At 40.3% G+C, this 20904-nt stretch overlaps 2 protein-coding genes across 2 annotated transcripts; one reads left to right on the top strand and one right to left on the bottom strand.

Moving 5' to 3' along the window:
- Nucleotides 1–499: 499 nt before the first annotated feature.
- Nucleotides 500–13823, bottom strand: LOC101474292 (sodium/hydrogen exchanger 6). The gene is made up of 16 exons (XM_012918908.4): nucleotides 13389–13823; nucleotides 12768–12967; nucleotides 12535–12612; nucleotides 12296–12372; nucleotides 11577–11689; nucleotides 11363–11468; nucleotides 9967–10108; nucleotides 9709–9814; nucleotides 8286–8374; nucleotides 6833–6946; nucleotides 6426–6537; nucleotides 5130–5283; nucleotides 5005–5035; nucleotides 4825–4913; nucleotides 4360–4465; nucleotides 500–2844 (listed from the first exon to the last, which is right to left on the bottom strand). Exons 1-16 carry the CDS (start codon nucleotides 13663–13665, stop codon nucleotides 2515–2517), a joined length of 2124 nt encoding a protein of 707 aa, XP_012774362.2. The 5' UTR covers nucleotides 13666–13823; the 3' UTR covers nucleotides 500–2514.
- Nucleotides 13824–14904: 1081 nt separating this feature from the next.
- Nucleotides 14905–19415, top strand: LOC101474000 (cytokine receptor common subunit gamma). Its single transcript, XM_004550319.3, has 8 exons — nucleotides 14905–15024; nucleotides 15384–15474; nucleotides 15767–15933; nucleotides 16157–16299; nucleotides 16399–16564; nucleotides 16857–16950; nucleotides 17901–17961; nucleotides 18471–19415. The coding sequence occupies exons 1-8, from the start codon at nucleotides 14958–14960 to the stop codon at nucleotides 18726–18728; spliced, it is 1047 nt and encodes a 348-aa protein (XP_004550376.3). The 5' UTR covers nucleotides 14905–14957; the 3' UTR covers nucleotides 18729–19415.
- Nucleotides 19416–20904: the final 1489 nt, after the last annotated feature.

Genomic DNA, 20904 nt, shown 5'->3' with positions numbered 1-20904 from the left:
GCTTGGGCCAAGCTGGGTCAAGCAATAAGAAAAAGATCCAAGCACACCAACAAATCTACAGCAAAATGACTGGAAAAGAAAAGATTCAGGGCTGGAATGGCCCAGTCAAAGCCCCACCTGATTGAAATGCTGTGCATAAAGAGAGCTGTGCATAAATGAATGCTCCCAAAAATCCCAATGAACTGAAGCACCATTGTAAAGAAGAGCGAGCCAGAATTCCTCCACAGTGACGTGAGAGAATGAAAACAATTACTTCAAATTATTGGTGCTAAAGGTGGTTCCAAGTACTCAGTAACAGGACTGCACACAGTCATGTGAAAAACAAAGTTTTCACATGACTGTGTGTGTGTGTGTGTGTGTGTGTGTGTATATAAAAGCAGAAAAATCTATTCCATTTAATATCACTAAAAGTATTTTTATTTAATTTCAGTAGAACTCACAAGTTGTCAGACTGAAAACACACTGTTGTTAATAACTTTAGGACTAAACAGGGAAAAAATTAATTTCATCTGAAATTATAATCTCCAACATTTTTTAAAACATCCACTTATCAACCCATTGCAGGTGTAACAATCACATACACAGTTTCCACAAGCAAATTTTTATATTTCAAATATTCAAAGAGGTGCATGTCCACATTTGTGTAAGAATCTCAAACCTCAATACTGCTCGAAGATCAAAAAGACAACACATTTGGAGCTCGGCACAATTAAAACCCATGTATTTTTTTTACGAGGTCTAATTTTGACCGACTTTCTCTTTAGGCATCAAAATAGTTGTAGCTATGTGAGACGTGCCTGGTGAGCACAAACAAGGGTGTGGATTATCTGAGGAGACATCTCCCAGTGAGGTCAGAACATATTTGATGAGCCTGGTTCCCAAATAAGGGAACAACACCATCCGGGAGCTCGAGTAACGTCCCCTCAACATTCAGAATCCGCTCATTGTTACTTCATTTTCACATGTCACATAAGCGTTTTGATAAATTTCACTTAGGAACTTTGATCACAGAATGCCTACGTTTGAAAAATATGTGTGTTTCTATCCATTAATGCAAGCACAACATTATTTATTATATCATTTGCACTCTTTTGGGCTCTTTAGGACCGAATGTACTGAGTTACACCACAGGCAGTCAATGAATGGCCTAATCAGTCGAAAAGATTTTACATCATACAAAAAAATTAAATTAAATTAAAAAATAAAATAAAAAATCACCTTACTGCATGTTAGCAAATCAAAATATGTACAAATCTACATTAAGTAAATGAGCTTCTGAATAGGCACTTTAATTCATAACAGTTCAGCCAGCTGTCAGTTTTCTTTGATGAGACATCACAAACACATAGAAGCTTGTTTTGTTTTTTTAAACTCAACCAGATGGAGGCAGAAAATCGAGAAATAAACTAATATTAGCCCTAATAACCACATCAGTATACTTGGCCAGACTGCCACACACACACACACACACACACACACACACACACACACACACGTAAAATACACACACAGGGAAGCTCTAGTTTCCAAATATAAAGTTACAGCTTCTGCTACAGTACAGAAAGGAGACATTTTTTTAAACATGCATACAGTCCAGGAAGGAATAATCGCCTCCACCTGTGAAGAAATCTGTAGCGCTATTACGCCCTCCACCCCTCGGAAAAAAGTCGCAATAGGAGCCTTTCACCAAAAAGAAATCTTACACAAAAATACAAATAAATAGATAATAAATAAACTAAATGAATCAGCATATAAATAAATCATTTTGTTAAAGAAATCAATGTTAAATAAATAAATCAAACCGTAAACAGACTGATTTAGAGGCAGTGCTAAAATCTAAGATGGTGGAGATGCTCCTGGGCACTGGTGTGGATGCAGTTCGTTCTCTTTAATCAGTACCTGCCTGTTTGTTCTGCTCAGGTCTTTGTTTGCTTCCTCCTTTGATAATCTCCTAATCACATGCTTGAACTGCTGATGAACTCTGGGAACAATAACTAGTGTTAAAGTGAGCCAGTCTGTGGATATGTTAGTGGGATTAGTTACCAAACTGTAGTGTAGATGGGCTTTAACGCCCTTCAGTGTTATGCGTGGTGCTTATCTTTAGGTAGAAACACACAAAAGGAGCTGGAAAAATGTGAACTGTGTATACAGCTAGGTTTATAGAGAGCGCTGCCATATCACCAGTGTGGGATAAACACAGGAGCAAATGAAGCCTCCTCATACGGGGTGAAATGTAACCTATAAAATCGAGAAGCTCTTGATTTAAAAGTCCCTCACGTCACATTCAGTGTCACAGTTATCCCGACTTAAATCAAGCTCAAACTATTTTAAAACTGCATGTTAGATGGATTGGTGGTGAGAAAATCAATCTGTGCTTTCTGATTGAAAATCCCGAAGAATTCATTTGTTTTGTTTTTTTAAATATGTCATTATTTTGATCAGTCGTATGTATGGTGTGTATTTTTTTATTTTAAGTTGGAAACAACAAACTGTGTCCTCAGAGCGGCAGCTTTCTTACAGTCTGTGCCTGTGAGGTTCAGAGCGCGGGGGGGAGGGTGGTGGAGGCAGGGTGACGGTAGTCGGGGCCTCCACGGGGTCATCCATGGGCAAGACCAGCCGCGTTCCCCGGATCGCCACTTCGTGTTCTGCCACGGAGAGCTCGTGATCCAGACCTTCATCGAAAGAACCTACACCACCCCCGGCGCGGGCGGTCGAGGAGTGCTTGGGGTTGACGGTGCGGGATCCGGACGCGTCCGTGCTGACGGTGACGTCGGCGTACATGGAGCTCACGCTGGCATCGTTCAGGATGAAGTCAGAGTCGTCGTCATGGAGCTGACCTTCATTCTGGCGAGTGGGAAGAGAAGAGGCGGCCGTGAATGCTTCCACACGAAACTTAATCAAAATTAAGAATTATCCTCGATCAGTATGAGTAAGTTTGCATGTACAGTACTGTGCAAAAGTCGTGAGTCATGCCTTATTTCTTTATGTTTTGTTGGGAAAATGGGAAATAGGTGCAGCGATTTACTGAAACATGTGAAAACATGCATGGAAACAAAGTGCGTGAAGTAAAGTAAGTGAGTAAGTCAATATTTGGTGTGACCACCTTTATTCTTCAACACAGCCTGAACTCTAAGAAGCTTTCCTGTTATTTCTTTATAGTCTTTAGGAACAGTTCTCCAGGCTTCCTGAAGGACAACATGATCCCACACGGCTTCAATAATGTTGAGGTCTGGGCTCTGGGGAGGCCAATCCATGACTGAAAGTGTTTTATTGTGTTTTTTTACTCCATTGGCAGTGCGTTTGGGATCATTGTCATGCTGACAAATGAAGTTGTTGCCCGTAGATCAAAATCTGACCTGCTTTCATAATTCAATCAATCAATTTTGATAAGATCCCCAACACCACTGGCTGAAATGTAGCCCCAAACCATGACAGAGCCTCCACCGTGCTTTAAAGACGGCCGTAAGCACTCACTGTTGTACCCGTCTCCTGACCTCCTCTATACACATTGTTAAAACAGAAGTTTGCAAACTTGGGTTCCTCACTCCATCAGAGCTGTTGCCACTGATTTTGAGTCCAGTTCTTGTGTAATTGGCATAACTCAGCCTTTTCTCCTTGTCACTCTTCCTTAAGAAGGGCTTCTTGTCAGGCACCCTTCCACTGAGACCATTACTGATGAGCCTTCAATGATCAAATGAAGGTCCAGATGGATGTCTCAGGTCCTGAGTCAGGTCTTTATTGATTTCTTTTCTATGTCCTAAAAATGATTATCAGATACTACGCATCTGCTTTAGATGTTTCTTTTAGAGTTAACGCTTCTTCTTTAATCCTCAAATTTTCAGTATCCTCTGATATTTTTTAAAGGACATGGCACAGAAATACTAGTTTATTCCTGTCACATGGCTTTTTCTATAGATTAAACTAAAAAAAAAAAAAAAAAAGGGAACAAATAGTGTTTTTTGTGACAGACTGCCTAAAGATACAATTTAAAATCTTTTTGTTTGCCAAGTTTTCTTAGTTTAGGTAAGTTTGTTCTGCTTGAATAATTCATAGATAATTTTTAAGTGTACTAAAAAAAAAAACAAAGAACAACTATAAAAACATTCCTCTGAAAATGGTCAGGAACATGGACTTCATTGGAAAAAAGGGAGTGAAAAAGCAGCCAATGTCAAAAGAAAAACTTTGAGAAGCCTTCAGAAAGTCTGGAGAACTATTTTCTCAAAGAGCACTTCAAAGAAAAAAAAAAGTTACAAGAAAGCCTGGCTCCTTAGAAGGAAAATATAAATAAATGAGAGGTGGCTGAAGACTTTTACAGTCCTGTAAATCTGAATAACTCATAATTCTTTTTCATGTCCAAACCTCATAGGCCTGTGGGCTGGTGAGGCATCGAGCCAGTGGTCCGCAGCATGCAGGCAGAGTAGCAGTGAGAGGCGGACCGCTGTGTGTCAGGAGAGGTTTCAGGTAGCTGGTGAACAAGCTCGTGTCAAGGAGTGCACAATATAACCATTTTAAAGCAGTCTGGTTCAGCTGTAACAATAATGACTCAACCAGGTTTTCAACCGCAGCAAGTAAAGGAATATTTCTGTTTCACAACATCACTGTGAAACTTAAAACACATTTTATGGTTTACTATCATTTTTTAGCTGAAATGTTCAAGTAAAAGGTTTAACATTTTACAAACACCTTTGTGAAAAGCACGATATAAAACATAGTAAAATAAATATCATCACTCTATCTCTGAACCTCCTGTGTTGTTACGTGCTAGAAGTTTGTAAAGAGCGCCCTCTGGTGGCCACAGGTGAACGCATCAGGCTGAAAGGATACTTGTGGTCAAAGTTGTACCATATCCTAAAAGGCCAGGCGCTCTCGTGTTTGGTGCTCCTCCGCTGTGACCCATCCAACGCGCCTGAATTCTGTTCAGCAGAAGGATGATAATGACATGGCGTGCATTTTTATTTCATCACAAAATCAGACAAATTAATACGGCGCTCAACACCAACTCACAGCGTTGTCTTGATCAGAGTCCACACCCACCCTAAAAAAACAAAACAAAACAAAAACATGTACTTTGACAAAGTTCAGCGGAGGTGATGCAGCACAAACAGTAAGATACACGGAGGCCGGCTTACGGTATGCTCATGAAAGATAGCATGGGTGTGGTGCCACCACCACAGATCCACACAGTGAAGAAAACGATCAGGAGCGTGGTTGAAAACATCATCTGACGGGCGTAAGTCGCTGTGTCTCGAATGGAAAGTGCAAAGGTCATCGCCCCACGCAGACCTAGAGGAGACGAAAAATAAAACAAGGATGGGTGAAAACGTTTTATTAATTATTGCTCATGTTGTGGATACATAGGCATATGTAAGCAAATAAGAAAGCAAGTCCAAAGAATGCAAGTCATTCTGAGAAGACCGTTCGCGGTCAGGTTTAGGTTAAGTCTGCGGGAAACAAAGCAGGTGCCCTGTAGTGTGAAAACAACTGGAAAAACCAGAGCATCTTTCACATATTAAGTGATGTGTAGCTGATCGTTGGTTGAAGGTGGACATTTCAGGCTCCAGATGTGCAGGTGACCGACGTCAAGTATTAAAAAAAGTTTGGTTTCAGTCTTTGTCACTTTCATTAAGTCTAAAGAGGCTTTGGTGTAAATAACTACAGCCTCTCTGTGAATGTGAGCCGTTTACCCTTTGAACTTTCACCAACAATATGCTAATAAAATACACAACTCCCACTCAGACTAATGAAAATGAAACTTCAACTGAATTCTTCTAGACGATAAAATCAAAACTGAAACATGTACACCCACTGTGGAAACAAATGAAAAATCCTCCTTCTTTTTAGGGGTTGCCACCGCACACTAGTTGCCTCTCCCTATCTCTAGCATCCCCCTCTGTCACATCAACCCTCTCTGTGTCCTCCTTCACTACATTGTCTTGAAGTCTGGAAGCCCCATCTTTAACATAGCTTTGTCCAATATATCCACCATTGCTCCTCTGCACATGTGCAAACCATCACAGCCTTGACACTCAAACTGAAACCACACCTAATGAATATTAACTATAACAGCTCTACAAGTCACTGAACTTTATTAACGTTCCTCTTTGCTGGTCTCTTCCTGTGCGCATTCCCCATTAAAGTGCGGCAGCGTGCCTTTTGTCTGTTTATTATTAACTTAATAAAAGTTAATAATAAATGCATCCTGTTCTTGGCTTAACTACTTCAGTTATTTCCTGGCAAGCTCATGTGCTGTGCGATGGTGTGGGTGTTTTTGCTTCTCCGACTGCTGGTATATGTAGCAATGCTAACGAGCAGTTCCAAAAGTTTTCTCAGCGTACTTAATGAACCGTTGACATATATAACTGAAGGTTTAAGAGGAGAAACATGGTTTGAGTCCAAGCCTGATAAACAGCTTTATGCTAATGTACCTGCAAACATCATAACGTGCTGAAAGTTGTATCCGATCTTGTTCTTGCGGCCCAGGTTGAGGAGGAAGGACAGAGGGTAGATGTTTGCAGCCCTGCCCAGAAACACTGCCACCTACACAGCACAGGAAGGTCAAGGACACAACACAGGAACTCTAACACTGGAATGGAAAATAATCACACGTAGACGTAAACACCAGCTCGGCGGTGACTAAGCTTTGATATGCTGATTTGCTTGTGTCCGTGATGTTATTTTTGGCCTTGGTTAAACATGAAATAGATGTTCAATTGTAATGGTATAAATATATATCAAATATTTTTCAAGGCACATGAAACAAAAGGTTTTTATCCTATATCCTGATGCACCGCAGAGCCACTGACTCCTTAACCACCAGCAGAGTAAAGGATACAAAGGCTCCGACAATGAAGAGAGGGTTGAAGACGTGCGACTGGAAGGAGAAGAGCGTCAGACCCATGTAGGAGAAGATAAAGTTCTCTGCCAGGAAGTTCAGCAGCTCAAACAACTGAAGGGGATGAGAAAAGCGGATATTGAATTTCATTTATATATGCTACTTCCCCAGTTTTTACACTTCCTTCTATTTGAAACAGTTAAAAATTTCCAAAATATTCTTGCGCACCATATGACCAATGACCAATGACGACTCTGTAAGACCCAGAGTTCGGGAGAGGTCATTTAAAAAATGCTTGTCACATTTTCTAATGAAGCTACATTTGATGCGCCTGTTCTGCAGGGGCTTGCCAATCAAACATGTTAACCACTACACCAACAGAACATGCTTGTCAGTGACAGAATGCAGTGAAAATCAATAACCTGTATTACAGACTCCCCTCATAAACATTCTTCCAGCTCGCACACTACAATGAAGCGTCAGCTTTTAATTAACTTTGACTGTGCATGAGAGTGTGCATGTAGTTGCGAATCATCTGATGTTTTGGACATGTCTTCCCCTAGGCCTAGTCACGCAGGACTATAGGTTGGTTGGTGACCCACTGGCAACCTTTAGTCACTAGGGAAAATATGTACTCACTGTCCAGTTGGCGAATGATTAATGGAGGTTGTTGGCACCAAAAACCTCCTTGTGCTCGCTCTGGACAGATTCGCGCAGTTCACTGTAGTTTGCATGGAAGATGCAGATTTTCTGCAAATACTTTGCAGCTGCTGCCCGTGCAGTCGTTAAAAGAGACCTTCAAAGTAAAAGCTGTGCCTTACCAGCGCAAACTAAACATTTCAAAGCCGACATAAATATTTTAAGCTGGTTTTCAGACACTTGAAAGCCATTTCCCACATTTGCTTCTTAGACACTTTTTTTGTCATATCTCTATCTCAGTGCTGCTTTTGAGTCAGGTGACCACAAGTTTCTGCGTGTCATATCACCTTTAACTCATCAGAAACACATAACTATGATAAACTCATATCCACAAACATCCTGCGTTATCATGAACTGATACTGATGATTGTAGTAACTGGTTATTAACATTTAGTTGATAAGAACGTGCAGCTTTGTGATGTCCTAGCTTCAACAGAAGACAGAGCTTTGAGTTTGCAGGACACGGAGCAGTCGGCCACATCAGCTCCATCAGCTCACTGTTTCTGTGAATAAATGATAGCAGCTCGTGGATTTCTCAGAACTTTCTGCAAATTTGGCAAAAAGTATAACCAAGCTTGCGCTAATGCCCAAGAAGCAGAGAAGCTGTAAGTCATCCTTCCTTTCAAGATATTTCACAGATGTAATTCTTTGCAAACCAGATCTTTAAATGCAACAGCGCAGCAACAACTGCTGCTTGAAAATGAATTTAAAACAATGGGATCAAGCACATTATATAAGTTATACTGCATTTCACCTGTTTGGTCCTGTCTTGAGAGTCTGGTGAGAGATTATTGTAGGTGTAGTGGGCCTGAGTGATCCCACAGAACAGCACAGCAACGACACCTGAAAGAACACACAGTCATCCCACATCAGCAATCGGTAGGTCGATAATTGGGGGCGACCGTGGCTCAGGGGGTTGGGAATCGCATCTGTAACCGGAAGGTTGCCGGTTTGATCCCTGGGCTCTCTGTCCTGGTCGTTGTGTCCTTGGGCAAGACACTTTACCCTACCGCCAACTGGTGCTGGCCAGAGGGGCCGATGGCGCGATATAGCAGCCTCGCTTCTGTCAGTCTGCCCCAGGGAAGCTGTGGCTACAACCGTAGCTTGCCTCCACCAGTGTGTGAATGTGAGAGTGAATAAATAGTGGTATTGTAAAGCGCTTTGGGTGCCTTGAAAAGCGCTATATAAATCCAATCCATTATTATTATAAGCTTGGTGAGATTCTGCGGTTCTGCTACTGTCAGTCAAACCCAGAGATGAAAATCCAACGATTACCAAGCACTGTGTGTGTGTGTGTGTGTGTGTGTGTGTGTGTGTGTGTGTGTGTGTGTATCGTGTATTTGTTGACATGTTTCTTCATCAGTAATTGTATCTTAAGCCCACAAACTGTCCGCAGTAAGTTGCAGTTTTAGAAAACTGGGCATTTATTTTACTTACTGTATATATTTATTTTTACTCACTATCGAGAGAACTGAGCTGAGAGCCACAGTCAGCACAGATGGGTAGGAATCTACTGAGAGACAGACTAAATAGACATTGTTGTTGCTGCTGTTTTGTCATTTGACAGGACAAAAATGAATTCTCCAGTTAGACACTGGATAACTGGCACCATGAGAAGGCAAACAAAGCCTGTGTCCTTATCTAAATCTTCCTGTTTAGGAGAACAAAACTTCTAAATGTTATTATTAGTGTCCAAATATTTGTAACCTTTTGTTGTTAATGCAAATGCTTGAACAGCAAGTGATAAAATTCCTTCAAATCCATCATATTGCAGCATGCCACACGCTCCCCAGAAAAGACAGTAAAACAGTCAGTTTTACTTAGTAGACCAGCAACTGTGTTTTAAATGAAGCTTCAGACTAACACAAGATCGATATCAGATGTCTTCTTGTGAAGACCAATGACTTCTCAGACCTGACTGATCTTTGCAAAATACTACACAGAGAAATACCTAAGAAACACACAGATAAGCTGACAGACTCTGTGCCTCCACAGAGCACTTAAATGACTCCTTCAGGGTAGTTTCCAGTGAAAGCATGTGTCACCAAGCCTGTGCACATACACACGCACAAACTCACAAGGTGAAACCACTATCTCCCACACTGCTGCAGCTGCTAATCAAATACGGAAGGCAGTGTTGTTACAACTGCATGCAGGAGACTTTGTTGCAGGTCTACCTGTGAACCCGCAGGCCTCCGCCAAGAGAAAGGTGCTCCAGGACATCAGGAAAAAGAGCGCCGTCTCCAACAAGGGGAAGTCCCGCAGCTTAGTAAACTTGGTGACGTGATGGAAAGTTAAGGGACCAAACAAGGAGGCGTGGCAACTTTAATACACTGGAAACAGGGAGAAACTGTATCGTTATTCATTTACCTCTTGCACACACCTGTGAATGTAGATGTAAAATATGTCATGGTAAGAAACAAGTGAAAGGATATGAGGGCGGTCACAACTCCTGTAACAACACCGAGAGCAAAAGAGCCGCTGAAGACGCCCAGAAAGACGCCGAAGGACTTCAACATGGCCATGGCCTCAAAGCTGTGGCTGTTGTCGCCTGCAGGCTGGTACGCCACAATGGAACTGCAGGGAAGACAGAGAGCATGCACGCAAAACCATTTAGAAGAAAAAAGGAAGTGGGGCTTTACTACAAAAAAGGCCTCACTAAGGAAAGGGAAGCTGGTCAAACACATGCTCACAAAATAGCGTCAGGAATGAAATCACAAATGCAGCAACCCAACTCCAAGAATGGCTTCTCTTACCAGTCTCATCATTAATTCAGATGAACTTTGTTATGATTTGGACATATCTGCAAAGACGTCAAATATGTGGAGTTGGGTTTTACAGTCATAAATGAAAAAATAAAAGGTCTTGCATGCTTCATTTGAACTCTATCAGGTTAATATTCTGCAATAACCTTTAATGAGCCTAAATGACTAAAAACTTCATAAGAATAAAGGGTTTCCTGGTGATTCTAGAAATGGTGGGTGATCTAAAAATCAAAAATCAAAGTAGGAATGGATATGAAAGGGCTGCAGCGTCTCAGGAATGAAAGGGAGGGTGATGAAGGATGATCCTGAAGCCTACCTTCTAATGTCTGAGGTTCTAAAATATTAACAAAAGCAAAAACCACGCAGTCCCCCTGACCAACCCACCCACCGAGGAGTCACTGTCTGGTTTTCTCCCAGCCATTCCTCGGACACCTCAGGTAACAGTGAGCTCTCGTTTCTTGCGGAGCGCACAGCTCCAGCACCATGCCTTCCCAGCTTTTCGAAGCGGAGGAGAACACTACATACATACGTACGTACGTACGGGCAAGGCGATGAATGACACAGATGGGTGGAGACAGGTAAGCAGTGAAATGACAGGGACTGATGTTAGTATGATTAATGCGTGTACAATACAAAAAAGCCATTTCTGCCACAGTTAGCTCAATGCAAGCACAGGTTTTATGGGACTAATTAGAAAAGAACTAGAAATTATAATTACAACTGTATCTGTTCTTTCTGTCTGTAATGAATATGAAAAAACTGGCACTATTGGGAGCCCAACTGAAGGAATCAAACACAAAATTAACAGTTTTTCTTCTGCATAAAAATTTATTTAACTCAGATTTAACTCAGGTTCCAACAGTTTGAGCTGAATTGTTCACCAAAATGTAATTACTTTAGCAAAAAGCCCCAGCTGATTGAGCCTAAACTGCTACAGCTTCAGAAAGAAACATTGCACCAATTATATCAACTAATATCTCTTAAAAAGCACTTATTGTTTTGTGGCGGGCATTAAAAATTGTTCGTTAATGTGGCACCGATGCTTCAGTGCGTCAGTAATACGTACGAGGAGAGGACGATGGCGACGGCATCGTTGAGGACGCTCTCCCCAAACAGTAAAGCGTAGAGGTCCACGTCTACCTTTAGCTCATTGAAGATGGCGAGGACTGTCACTGAGACAGAAAATAAAGAGTATAAAACATCTAATTAATAACAGGAAAGCTATTGAAAATGGAATCAGATGCTTATCTTCTCTGTTAATTTTGGATGTGGGTACCTACCAGGATCTGTTGCTGAAACGATGGCCCCAAAGAAGAGGCAATCAGTAAAGTAAAAATCTCCACCAAGCTGCCCCACGACTTTCATGAAGGACACAAAGCCATACATGATCAGTCTAGGAGAGAAAAAAACAAACAAACACTCAAACCACTACTATTCAGCAATAATCTGATCACATGTAGGAATGCAAGGTCTGCAGTGTGGTATGTACTGGGCCGATCTGCACCTTAAGGTGGGTGGATACTCTCTCTCACCCTCACCATCTTCAGAGGTCTGCAACCTGGATGTGATCCTGGACTCCACCCTCTCATTCACATCATATATTAAATCCATCTCTGAATTTGCCATCTACCACCTGAAGAACATCTCCAGACTGTGGCCAGTACTCTCAGACTTTGCAGCTAAAACCCTCATTCATGCTTTCATCACCTCCCGCCTGGACTACTGTATCTTCAGAAATCAGCTCCTAGAGTTCTTACTTGTACAAAGTCCCAGTAACACATCACCCACACCAGCTCCTGGGAAAGTCTCATATTTCCTAAAAGATCTATCTCCTTGCCTACATGCTCTTGCTTCCCAGTATTTATCTGACCTTTTCCTCCGCTACACAAACCTTGGAACCAGCTATATAAATCTAAGTTACTATTGTCAATATTATCGTTGCATGGCATTATTTTCTGGCCTATTCTGAGCTAACTTCTGAGATGTTTACTTGACTTACCCAATAACAAAGCAGGATATAACTGTTCCGATGAAAGCATAGGCGAGGATAGAACCGATGTTCCTGAAAAAGTGTCTCTGAGAAAGACAGAGAGCAGGTGTTTATTTTAAGAAAGAGGCTACAAACAAATGAATAATCTTAAAAAGAAAACATTAAAGACAAATATAAACCCTTACAGCTATATATTTAATAACAGATACTTACATAAATCTTTATATAAAACCTTTTGACACTCTTACCCTTTTCAGACTGTAACCTGCATGGAAAATAATGGGAGGCAGCAAAATGTTGAAAAACACCTCTGGGTCAAAGGTCACCTGAGGAAAGCAGTAAGATTAGTTAGGCACTTAATTGCCATCCATCCATTTTCATTACATTATGAGACATACATATCTCGCTTAACAGACTGTTTAGTGTGAGACATGCACACTAAACGGCCAATACTTCAACCCTCCACCATCTGTTCCCTTGCCTTTCTCAGCATCTCATCGTCCTGCACTTGGTGACCTTTGCCCTGTCCGACTTCCCCCTTCAGAGTGTACTCATAGAACCGTCCGCTGACATTGACCAAGAGAGTGGCAGGACTGCCGTTAACGGCACAGCTGAGAATCACGTCGCTCATGCTTTGGGGGGCGTGGATGCCAAACCGCAGGATCACACCCACCAACAGTCCTTTGGGAAAGTGGAAAAAGAGAAAAGAGCAAGTGAAATCAGAACAGGCAGCACAGGATTTGAAGTTAACTATTATTTGAGGAGGAAATTAGGCTGAGATTGCATTTAAAACTGTTGAATCAACCAATACTGATAGGAGAATTATTCTTACAGAAGTGAACTTTATTATTTTGAAAGGAAAGGATAATTTAATAGCTATAAATAGGAATTATAGGGCCCATCTCTAGTCATTTGTTTGCCATTTATTGTTGCAATACACTACCCATTATCGTGTATTCTGTTGCAACTGTTTTTTATTAGGGATATCACTCTGATTAGAAGTATGCTGCCCAAGATACGTGAGATTTACCTGTCAGATTATTCAGCTAGCATTAAAGCTACGTTTAATGGACTGATATGAGGGCTAGCTCGGTGTCCTTACCATAGATCATGGCAAGCCCTGTTTCGTGCAGGAACCTGAATCGGCGGTGTTTGAAAAGCCATATGGTTAGTATGGTGAGCGTCAAGAGCATTATGAATATCAGTAGGTAGGCACTGTCCTGTCGGTGGCTTTCCTCTGCTATCCTCTCAGTTGCGCCGTTGTCCATCGCACCGCCGTCGCCTTGGCTCCCGACGAGCAGGACTGTGAGCAGAAAAGGCAGCAGCAGCGGCGCTTTCGACGGCTTACCGCCAAGAAAGCGACTCCGTGTGAATCCCATTTTGTCTCTGTGTCCAAACAGTTACATTTGTTGTTAAATTAGTGCTGTTTTTTTTGCCGGGAAACAGCTGATTAGATTAGAAATTAGCTGGACCAGGGTAAATGACAGGTCCTTCCTTGCCGTTACCAAAACACTGGGACTTCCGGCTCTTCAAAATAAAAGCTCGTCACGTTGCTTAAGCAGTGTGAAGGGCAAAGTTACACATAAACGCGTGAAGGTTGCACAATCAATCCACTCATAAAATACACTAAAAATGGACATGAAAAAAATGGAAACTGATAGCGTCGTTTAAAAAAGTAAGAAACTTGTAAATTATAGTGAATTTATATTAAAGCAGTATAAAGTCACAATAATTTATACCTACTTAAAGGAGGAGGGGTGAATATTAACACAAACGTGCGTGGCCTGTTAATATTTTAGCAAATTCTTTCAAGTTCCGCACTTAAAAAAGTAACCGTTGCTCTCTTTTTATTACTTTTTTCAAAGGCTATTTTTTCAAGAGGCTGAGATGATTAAATTATTTAAATTATTTAAAAGAAGTAAGTTAAAGGCTTACTCATTCTCTCTCACAGCACTTCCACACTCACACATGGCGCCACGTTAGCAGCAAAGCCTAACAGGTGCTGCAAAGCAGATTAGCACTGCTTAAATAGCCCGTAGATCCAAGTCAGAGTTTTCAGATTAATTCTCTTACTATTGAATGCTGACACCCTCGCTCTGAATATGAGTAAATATAGCCCTGCTGTATTTATATCACTTCACCATGTCACCACAGAGTCGGTCAGAAATGTGTTTTTCATGTAGTTTGAGACACGTACTAGATAACTTTGTTCTGTAACTTTTTTTGCCTTTGCTTGGACATTTTTCAGACAACACCTGTAAGACACAAGTCTTGTCGCTACTTGGTCTTTATTTCTGTTAAAAGTCTAAGATAGATAATAGATGGCTATTACAAACAATAGCCAAAACTTGATTCATATTTCATTATTGTATTATAGGTTACTATTTTATTTATTCATTTATTTTTTGTAAGTGTAGGTTACATACAACAGGCCTACAATATATTTTAGTTTATGAATATTGTTAACTGACTGAATATTGTTGTTCTTGTTTGTCTGAGGTCAACTTTAATTATGTTACAAGGAAGTGATAAATCATCGCAGTGTTTGGTCTAACTACAGGAACTGATGAGAAACAACACCGCAAAAGTCGGCTCAGTTACGTCAGACAAACAGCAACAGTCGGAGTTGTAACGTTGCAAAAGTACTCTTAACATCCTGTTTTAGTGCGCCATGATGCCGACGAGACTGCATCTACTTCTCTGTCTGATCGGACCTGTGTTTGCCATAGAAGCCCCTGGTAAGATCAATTACACAAGATCGAAGTTATTACAAATTATAGTCTACTGATGACATTTTTTTTAGGTTGAGTACAAGTGTCTGAATAGTCAGTGAGTCTGTTTTTGGCAGATCTACATATATTATCTCCTGCGCGGCTAGCATTCAATATGTATTTGATCAGCTTCCTTAAAACAGCGAATCAGTTATGAAGAAAGGACCTGAGTTGTTGTACCTTGATATAAAAATAATTGCTATCTAAATTAATTAAAATCAGTTTAAGGTCATGGGTGTTTGACTCTACTGTTATGTAGAATTTATATGTCTAACCATTATCAGTTTCTGAAAATCATTTTCTCAAATTGGTCATATTTTTAACAGATGTGGATTGCTTGATTATCAATTTGAAAAATGTTTCCTGTACCTGGAATAAGAAGGGGACACCAAAGGTCAACTACACCTTCTATAGTAGGTGGGTAACCGCTGATAACAGCAGTGGGACATCTCAGTGACGTCTTCTGAATTCATCAGATTAGAATTAGGCTGGTTGTGCTTCAGTGGAAGATGTAATGAAAATTCTTCTATTTTTCTGATAAACTTAACAGTTAAACATATTTAATTGCTAGGCCCTAACAAATAAAACAACAACAACACATTTTTGAATAAATGATGAACATATATGAACATATTTGGTCATGATGAATACTAAAGTAGATATGGCTCAGTACTTTGCGTGATTGTTTTTTATTATTATTTCTACACAGTTTCTTCAATAAGAAAGAAAAAAGCTGCCCACAGTATTTGACAGAGAACAACATGAACATTGGATGCATCCAGCCATGTGAGTCTCACGACAGATTCATGACTTTTAACACCAGGCTGGTACATGGCAAGGATAGATTTAAGGAGACACATGGACTTAAAAACCGAGGTATGTATTTACCCTGGCCTGGAACATAACTGTATTTAAAATAACAAATAAAATAATGATGGAAAAATTAGTGTACTTATTGGGATTTTTTTTATTTACACTTTTGCTTAAATCTAAAAAAAATTTCCAAGAAAATTGTGGGTATTCTGACATGAAAGAGGCCTTAAAGTATAATGTATACTGGCATGTTTGTTCATGTTATTACACGTCTGTATCTTTTCAGTCAAGTTAAATCCACCAACCAACCTGACTGTTCTCAATGGATCAGACTTTAACTTGTGGTTTTACTGGAACCACACTTCTCCTGCTCGTCTACATTGTGTGGAGAGTGAGGTCCGCTTCAGGACAAACAACAATAACTGGGGGGTAGGAAAAGAGTTTCTCTCATCCTTTTTAATTTATTGCTTTGTTTGCCCCTTCTTGTTCTCTCTTCTTGTGTTTTCTAAAATCCATCTGATTTTCTAGTCCTCTAAAGTTAGCCCCGAGATACAGAAGTACTGCATCAACTCGCCCTCGGGAAGTTCCCGATATGAGCTGCAAGTGCGGAACAGAATAGATGAAGGCTGTGGATCGTCTGACTTCTGGAGTGATTGGAGTGAACCTGTATTCTGGGGATCCAACAGCAGCATAGGTTAAAAATTCTACATGTTATGAAGAAAAGATGTCGTTTTTTCCCCAAAAATGTAATTGAATGACTGCTTAAACACGGCAGATGTTTTTTTCTTATGTATAGCTGACTTATTTTCTGTAGTTTTCAGAAATAAAAAATTATGTTCGTATAGAACTTTAGATTTATTTCAGTTACTGTTTGACCCCAACATGCTTGGTTAAAATTCAGAATTATGCTTCCTAACAATGCGTGCCCCAATATTTAGAGCTAAAAGATTTATACAAATAATATTCTTCTTTTTTCTTCCTCACAGACTCTGACTCAGTGCCTCTGTGGATGACATTGCTCTATGTGGTGGGTGCCATCACCCTCATCCTGCTGGTGGTGATGTTACTGCAACGTGAAAGGTGGGTTCTTCCATAAATCAGATGATTGATCTGTGATCAGATCACAGATCCAACTGATGTGCCACGAAGTCAGTTTAGGTGTGCCATGCGATTTTGTGATCGTAGATTAGAATTGGAACCAGCATATGACAGCAACCCAAATGCCCACTGTGTTCATGACCTTAAAAAGTGTTTGCGCAAGATTTTTTTTATCCTCAAATTCTGTGGAATTTACTTAGGATACTGAGTAATCACCAAAACTAGGGTTAGGGTCGCCATGCCATGGCTACTTGTAAGCCTCTACCTTCAGTTAGGTCCCAAAAGGGTTCAACACAAACAGTGCTGGTGGGCCTCTGGTGAGTGGACCACTGGACCACTGGCACACGTCTTAGAGAGGAATGTGGTTTATCACCTGTAAGACATGCAGACAGGCTTTTCTGCCCGAGGCTTAAAAACCCCAGATGATGCTGGCTGACATAAGCTTAGTCACAGCAACACTTCCCCCTTATCCATCCCAGACATCACCTATTATTTGTGTCTTGGTTGTTTTAACTTCCTGTTTTTTTCCTGTTTTACATCAGCTAAAGTATCCAGTCTGCTTATTGTTTCCAGGTTGTTACTGTAGTCAGGGTTTCCAAACACTGGTGTTTCGAGCTTTCCCAAATGCATTCTTTTCCCTCTTCTTGCATTTTGCCCCAGCTTGCTCTTTGTTGATTGATCTTTTAAGTTCTTGTCATCTGTTTTCTTTGCTCTTTGCCTGAGTTTTTTGTTCTGTGTGCTACCAAGCCATGTACGAACTGTGAATGCAAATTTGACTTTTACTGGATGTCCTGCATCATGCATTCGGATTCCTGATCCGGAAAGCTCAGCCCCACTCAGTTACAGTGCTGAGGTGTTAGCGTGAACAAAGTGAATGCAAATATTCTTGTTATGAAAAACCGAGAGTAACAGTGTCCCTACCTCCCATACAGGCTCAAAATCATCCTGATCCCTGCAGTTCCCAAACCATCCCCGATTCTTCATGACATTGAGGTTAGTAACATCCAGAGGTCAGTCTTATCCTTCCAATTCCCAGTCACACAAGATTTCTTACTAGATTTCTAAAGCTAGAAAACTAATTAAGATACTAAAAGAATAAAATGAAGAGTAATAAATATGCATGTTAGTGGCTGTATGAGACCGTATTGGGTATCACAGTGCTTTGATGTTAATGATAACGCCACGATTCATGATAGTCCATTCAGTATTAGTAGAAAAGAGCACCAAAGCATTAGTTCACATCTTCTGGGAACCTTAAATGTCTGTAGAAGTCCTGGCAGACAGTTTAATAGTCATGAAATTGTCCAGATCAAGAGGTGAACCAGTAGACTGAGAACAGCACCACTTAATGGCTAAAAATATAAATACTCTTGTGTTCAAATGATTTTTCAGCGTAGAGCTCTGGGGAAGGAGTTACCCATTAAACAATTGTAACTCAAAAATCCAGTTTGTTGCATTTATTTGTCAAATTAATGTAAAGATTTTTTCCCCACTTCTTTAAGGACTGGTTTCAGCTCTCCAAAGGTCTGAAAGAAAATTTTAAAGCAAGCTACAATGAGCAGGTCTGCCCTGTGCGTGAGTACAACTACGTCTCCCAGTCTGACAGCATGAACTCTGACGACTCCACCTCCTCTGTCAGCACCAACCAAACCCACTGCTCTGTGTCCATCGATGTGAACGATGCAGAAGATCTGTACGTCCCCTTGTCTTCTTCCAGCTCCCAAGTTCCATCTGAGGAGGTGCTGCAGGTTTCTGACTAAGCAGGTCGTGAACCAGGGTTAGGTTTGCCTGAGCCAAACTATCGGGACTTTGTTACACTGATACATCTCCTGCTTGGTGACAGTGATTATTAGAAGGGTTTACAACAATTCCCAGTGTGAAGAAACCCAATATTTGCTGGAGGTATTTAATCAGTTACACCCGAGCTTAGCCTTTTAAATAAAACCTCAGACTACAGATTTTAGTTTAATAAACTTGACCTTAACATCTCTTTGAAATCTTTAACCTCACAGATACATAGTACTCCATCTTAATAAAAGGCTTTTCCTTTTTGTTAAGACAGGTGGTATAAAGTGCTGACACTCTTGAAAACATATTTTAGATGATATGCATTCTTGAGTATTAATCAGGGTGCAGCGATCAGCTCTCTGCTTCCATGATGTAAGTTTTTGAATTTCCTCAGCATATCAAAAATCAAACTGATGTTTGCACTACTCCCCCAGAAGAACACAAATTGTGAAAAATGCTTCCGTTTGGTGTATATCTGGATTTTAACTGCAGCACATTCTACTGTTAATCATTCCCATTATTTTTATTTTTTTACATAAGGTCTTGGAAAACCTTTTAGCTCATTCGCAAGCACTTATTTAAGTTGTTGTATATTATTGCATTGTATTTATTGACTTTTAATGTGTTAGGTTGGAAAATAAATCCCATGATTTTGGCTAGTTTTGTTTTTGTTTTTTTGTTTTTTAAATAAAACATCACACATGTCTACACACACTTTATAATAAGGCATTACCTGTATTCTGTGAAGCTGTGTACTTGAAGCTTGCATTGCATGATACACTTTGACACTGTGTGTAGCATCCCTGGCTGAATGATGGTCTCTTATACTGATGCTTCACAGAGGTTTTATTGGAAATGTTTTTATTGAAACATTCAGTGAAGACACGGTAAGAGCTAGGAGCAAAACAAAACCAGCAATATTAATACCATAAGATCAAAGGAAACAAATTTCTCCTGCTCACATATAGCATATACATCAAATTTACATCACTCAATTCATTATATCACCTCACTAACTTACAACTACACATAAAGGTCAAGGTCAAGGTTAACAACATAAACTCTATTAAACGACATTTTGATTGCATGTAACTTATTCCGTTAAAGGAAACATTAACAAACCTTGTGCCACTGTCAGCCAGGTACTAATTGGCAAAGTAAACGTACATATTTTTCACTTTAAGGCACACTATTTTACCATATCCTAAAAGAAACGTTACTAACAGCCCTTTAACGGTTTTGTGCCAGTTTCCTGTTTCAAAATAAAAGCATGGATTTCAAAATAAAACCGAAGTGCCTTTCAAACAAACGTAAAAATATTTACCAAATTTAAAGGTCATTTACACTGTGCGATTACTGATCGTTGCAGAGTTAATATTTAGAGACAAAGTCAGAGAGGGGAGGCTGTTTTGAACATGTACATTTTGTCTGTCCCCAAAGAAGAATCACAAGTGTCTAAAATCCCTTTGCAAACTAATTTTGTCATTTTTGTATTTATCTGGCAGCCATTTACTTAACAAAAGTTCAGAAATAACAGAAAGTTCATAGATTTCTGTCAGATAAGGAAATGTGGACTCATTGTACCGTGCTGAAAGTACGCTGGTGACGTCACTGTTTTTGATAGACAGACATATAAACACAGACCAGAGCACTTCAAAGTCCTCTTTGTGTTAGGTTCCAGTCAAAGTAGGTCTAAACAGAACCACATATTATAATTTTGAAACACAAACATAGACTCACAAAGTGAAATCAGTAAGTGCCACACTGCTGCAGCTGACAAACAAATGTCAAAATCGATGGTAAAGCCTCTGACGTGGGTCCACTTGTGAACTCGCAGACACTGACCAAGTGAAAGGTGCTATGTGTGAGTTTAAAGCAGTGGTTCCCAAAGCGGGGGGCGTGCCCCCTAGGAGGACAGCAGTATGAATTAGAAAAAAAAGGTTTTTTAAAAGGGCTCCCACACAAACGCAAAGCAGAGGTTGAAGCATCGCCAAATATGCTTCCAAACCAACCTTATAGCGACTAACTACTCCTGCAACTTTGGAGGTTTTCGCTCTTTACACAGTAAAGTTACAGGAGGATAAAAATAATTATCAGGCAAAATGTCCTTTGTTAAAATAATCCCGTCCAATACCACGTGAGAACAAT

Source organism: Maylandia zebra, linkage group LG10 (assembly GCF_041146795.1).
Source record: "Maylandia zebra isolate NMK-2024a linkage group LG10, Mzebra_GT3a, whole genome shotgun sequence".
Classification (NCBI taxonomy): Eukaryota; Metazoa; Chordata; class Actinopteri; order Cichliformes; family Cichlidae; genus Maylandia; species Maylandia zebra.
The sequence above is the reverse complement of the archived record's forward strand: the minus strand, read 5'-3'. Positions and strand labels throughout refer to the sequence as shown.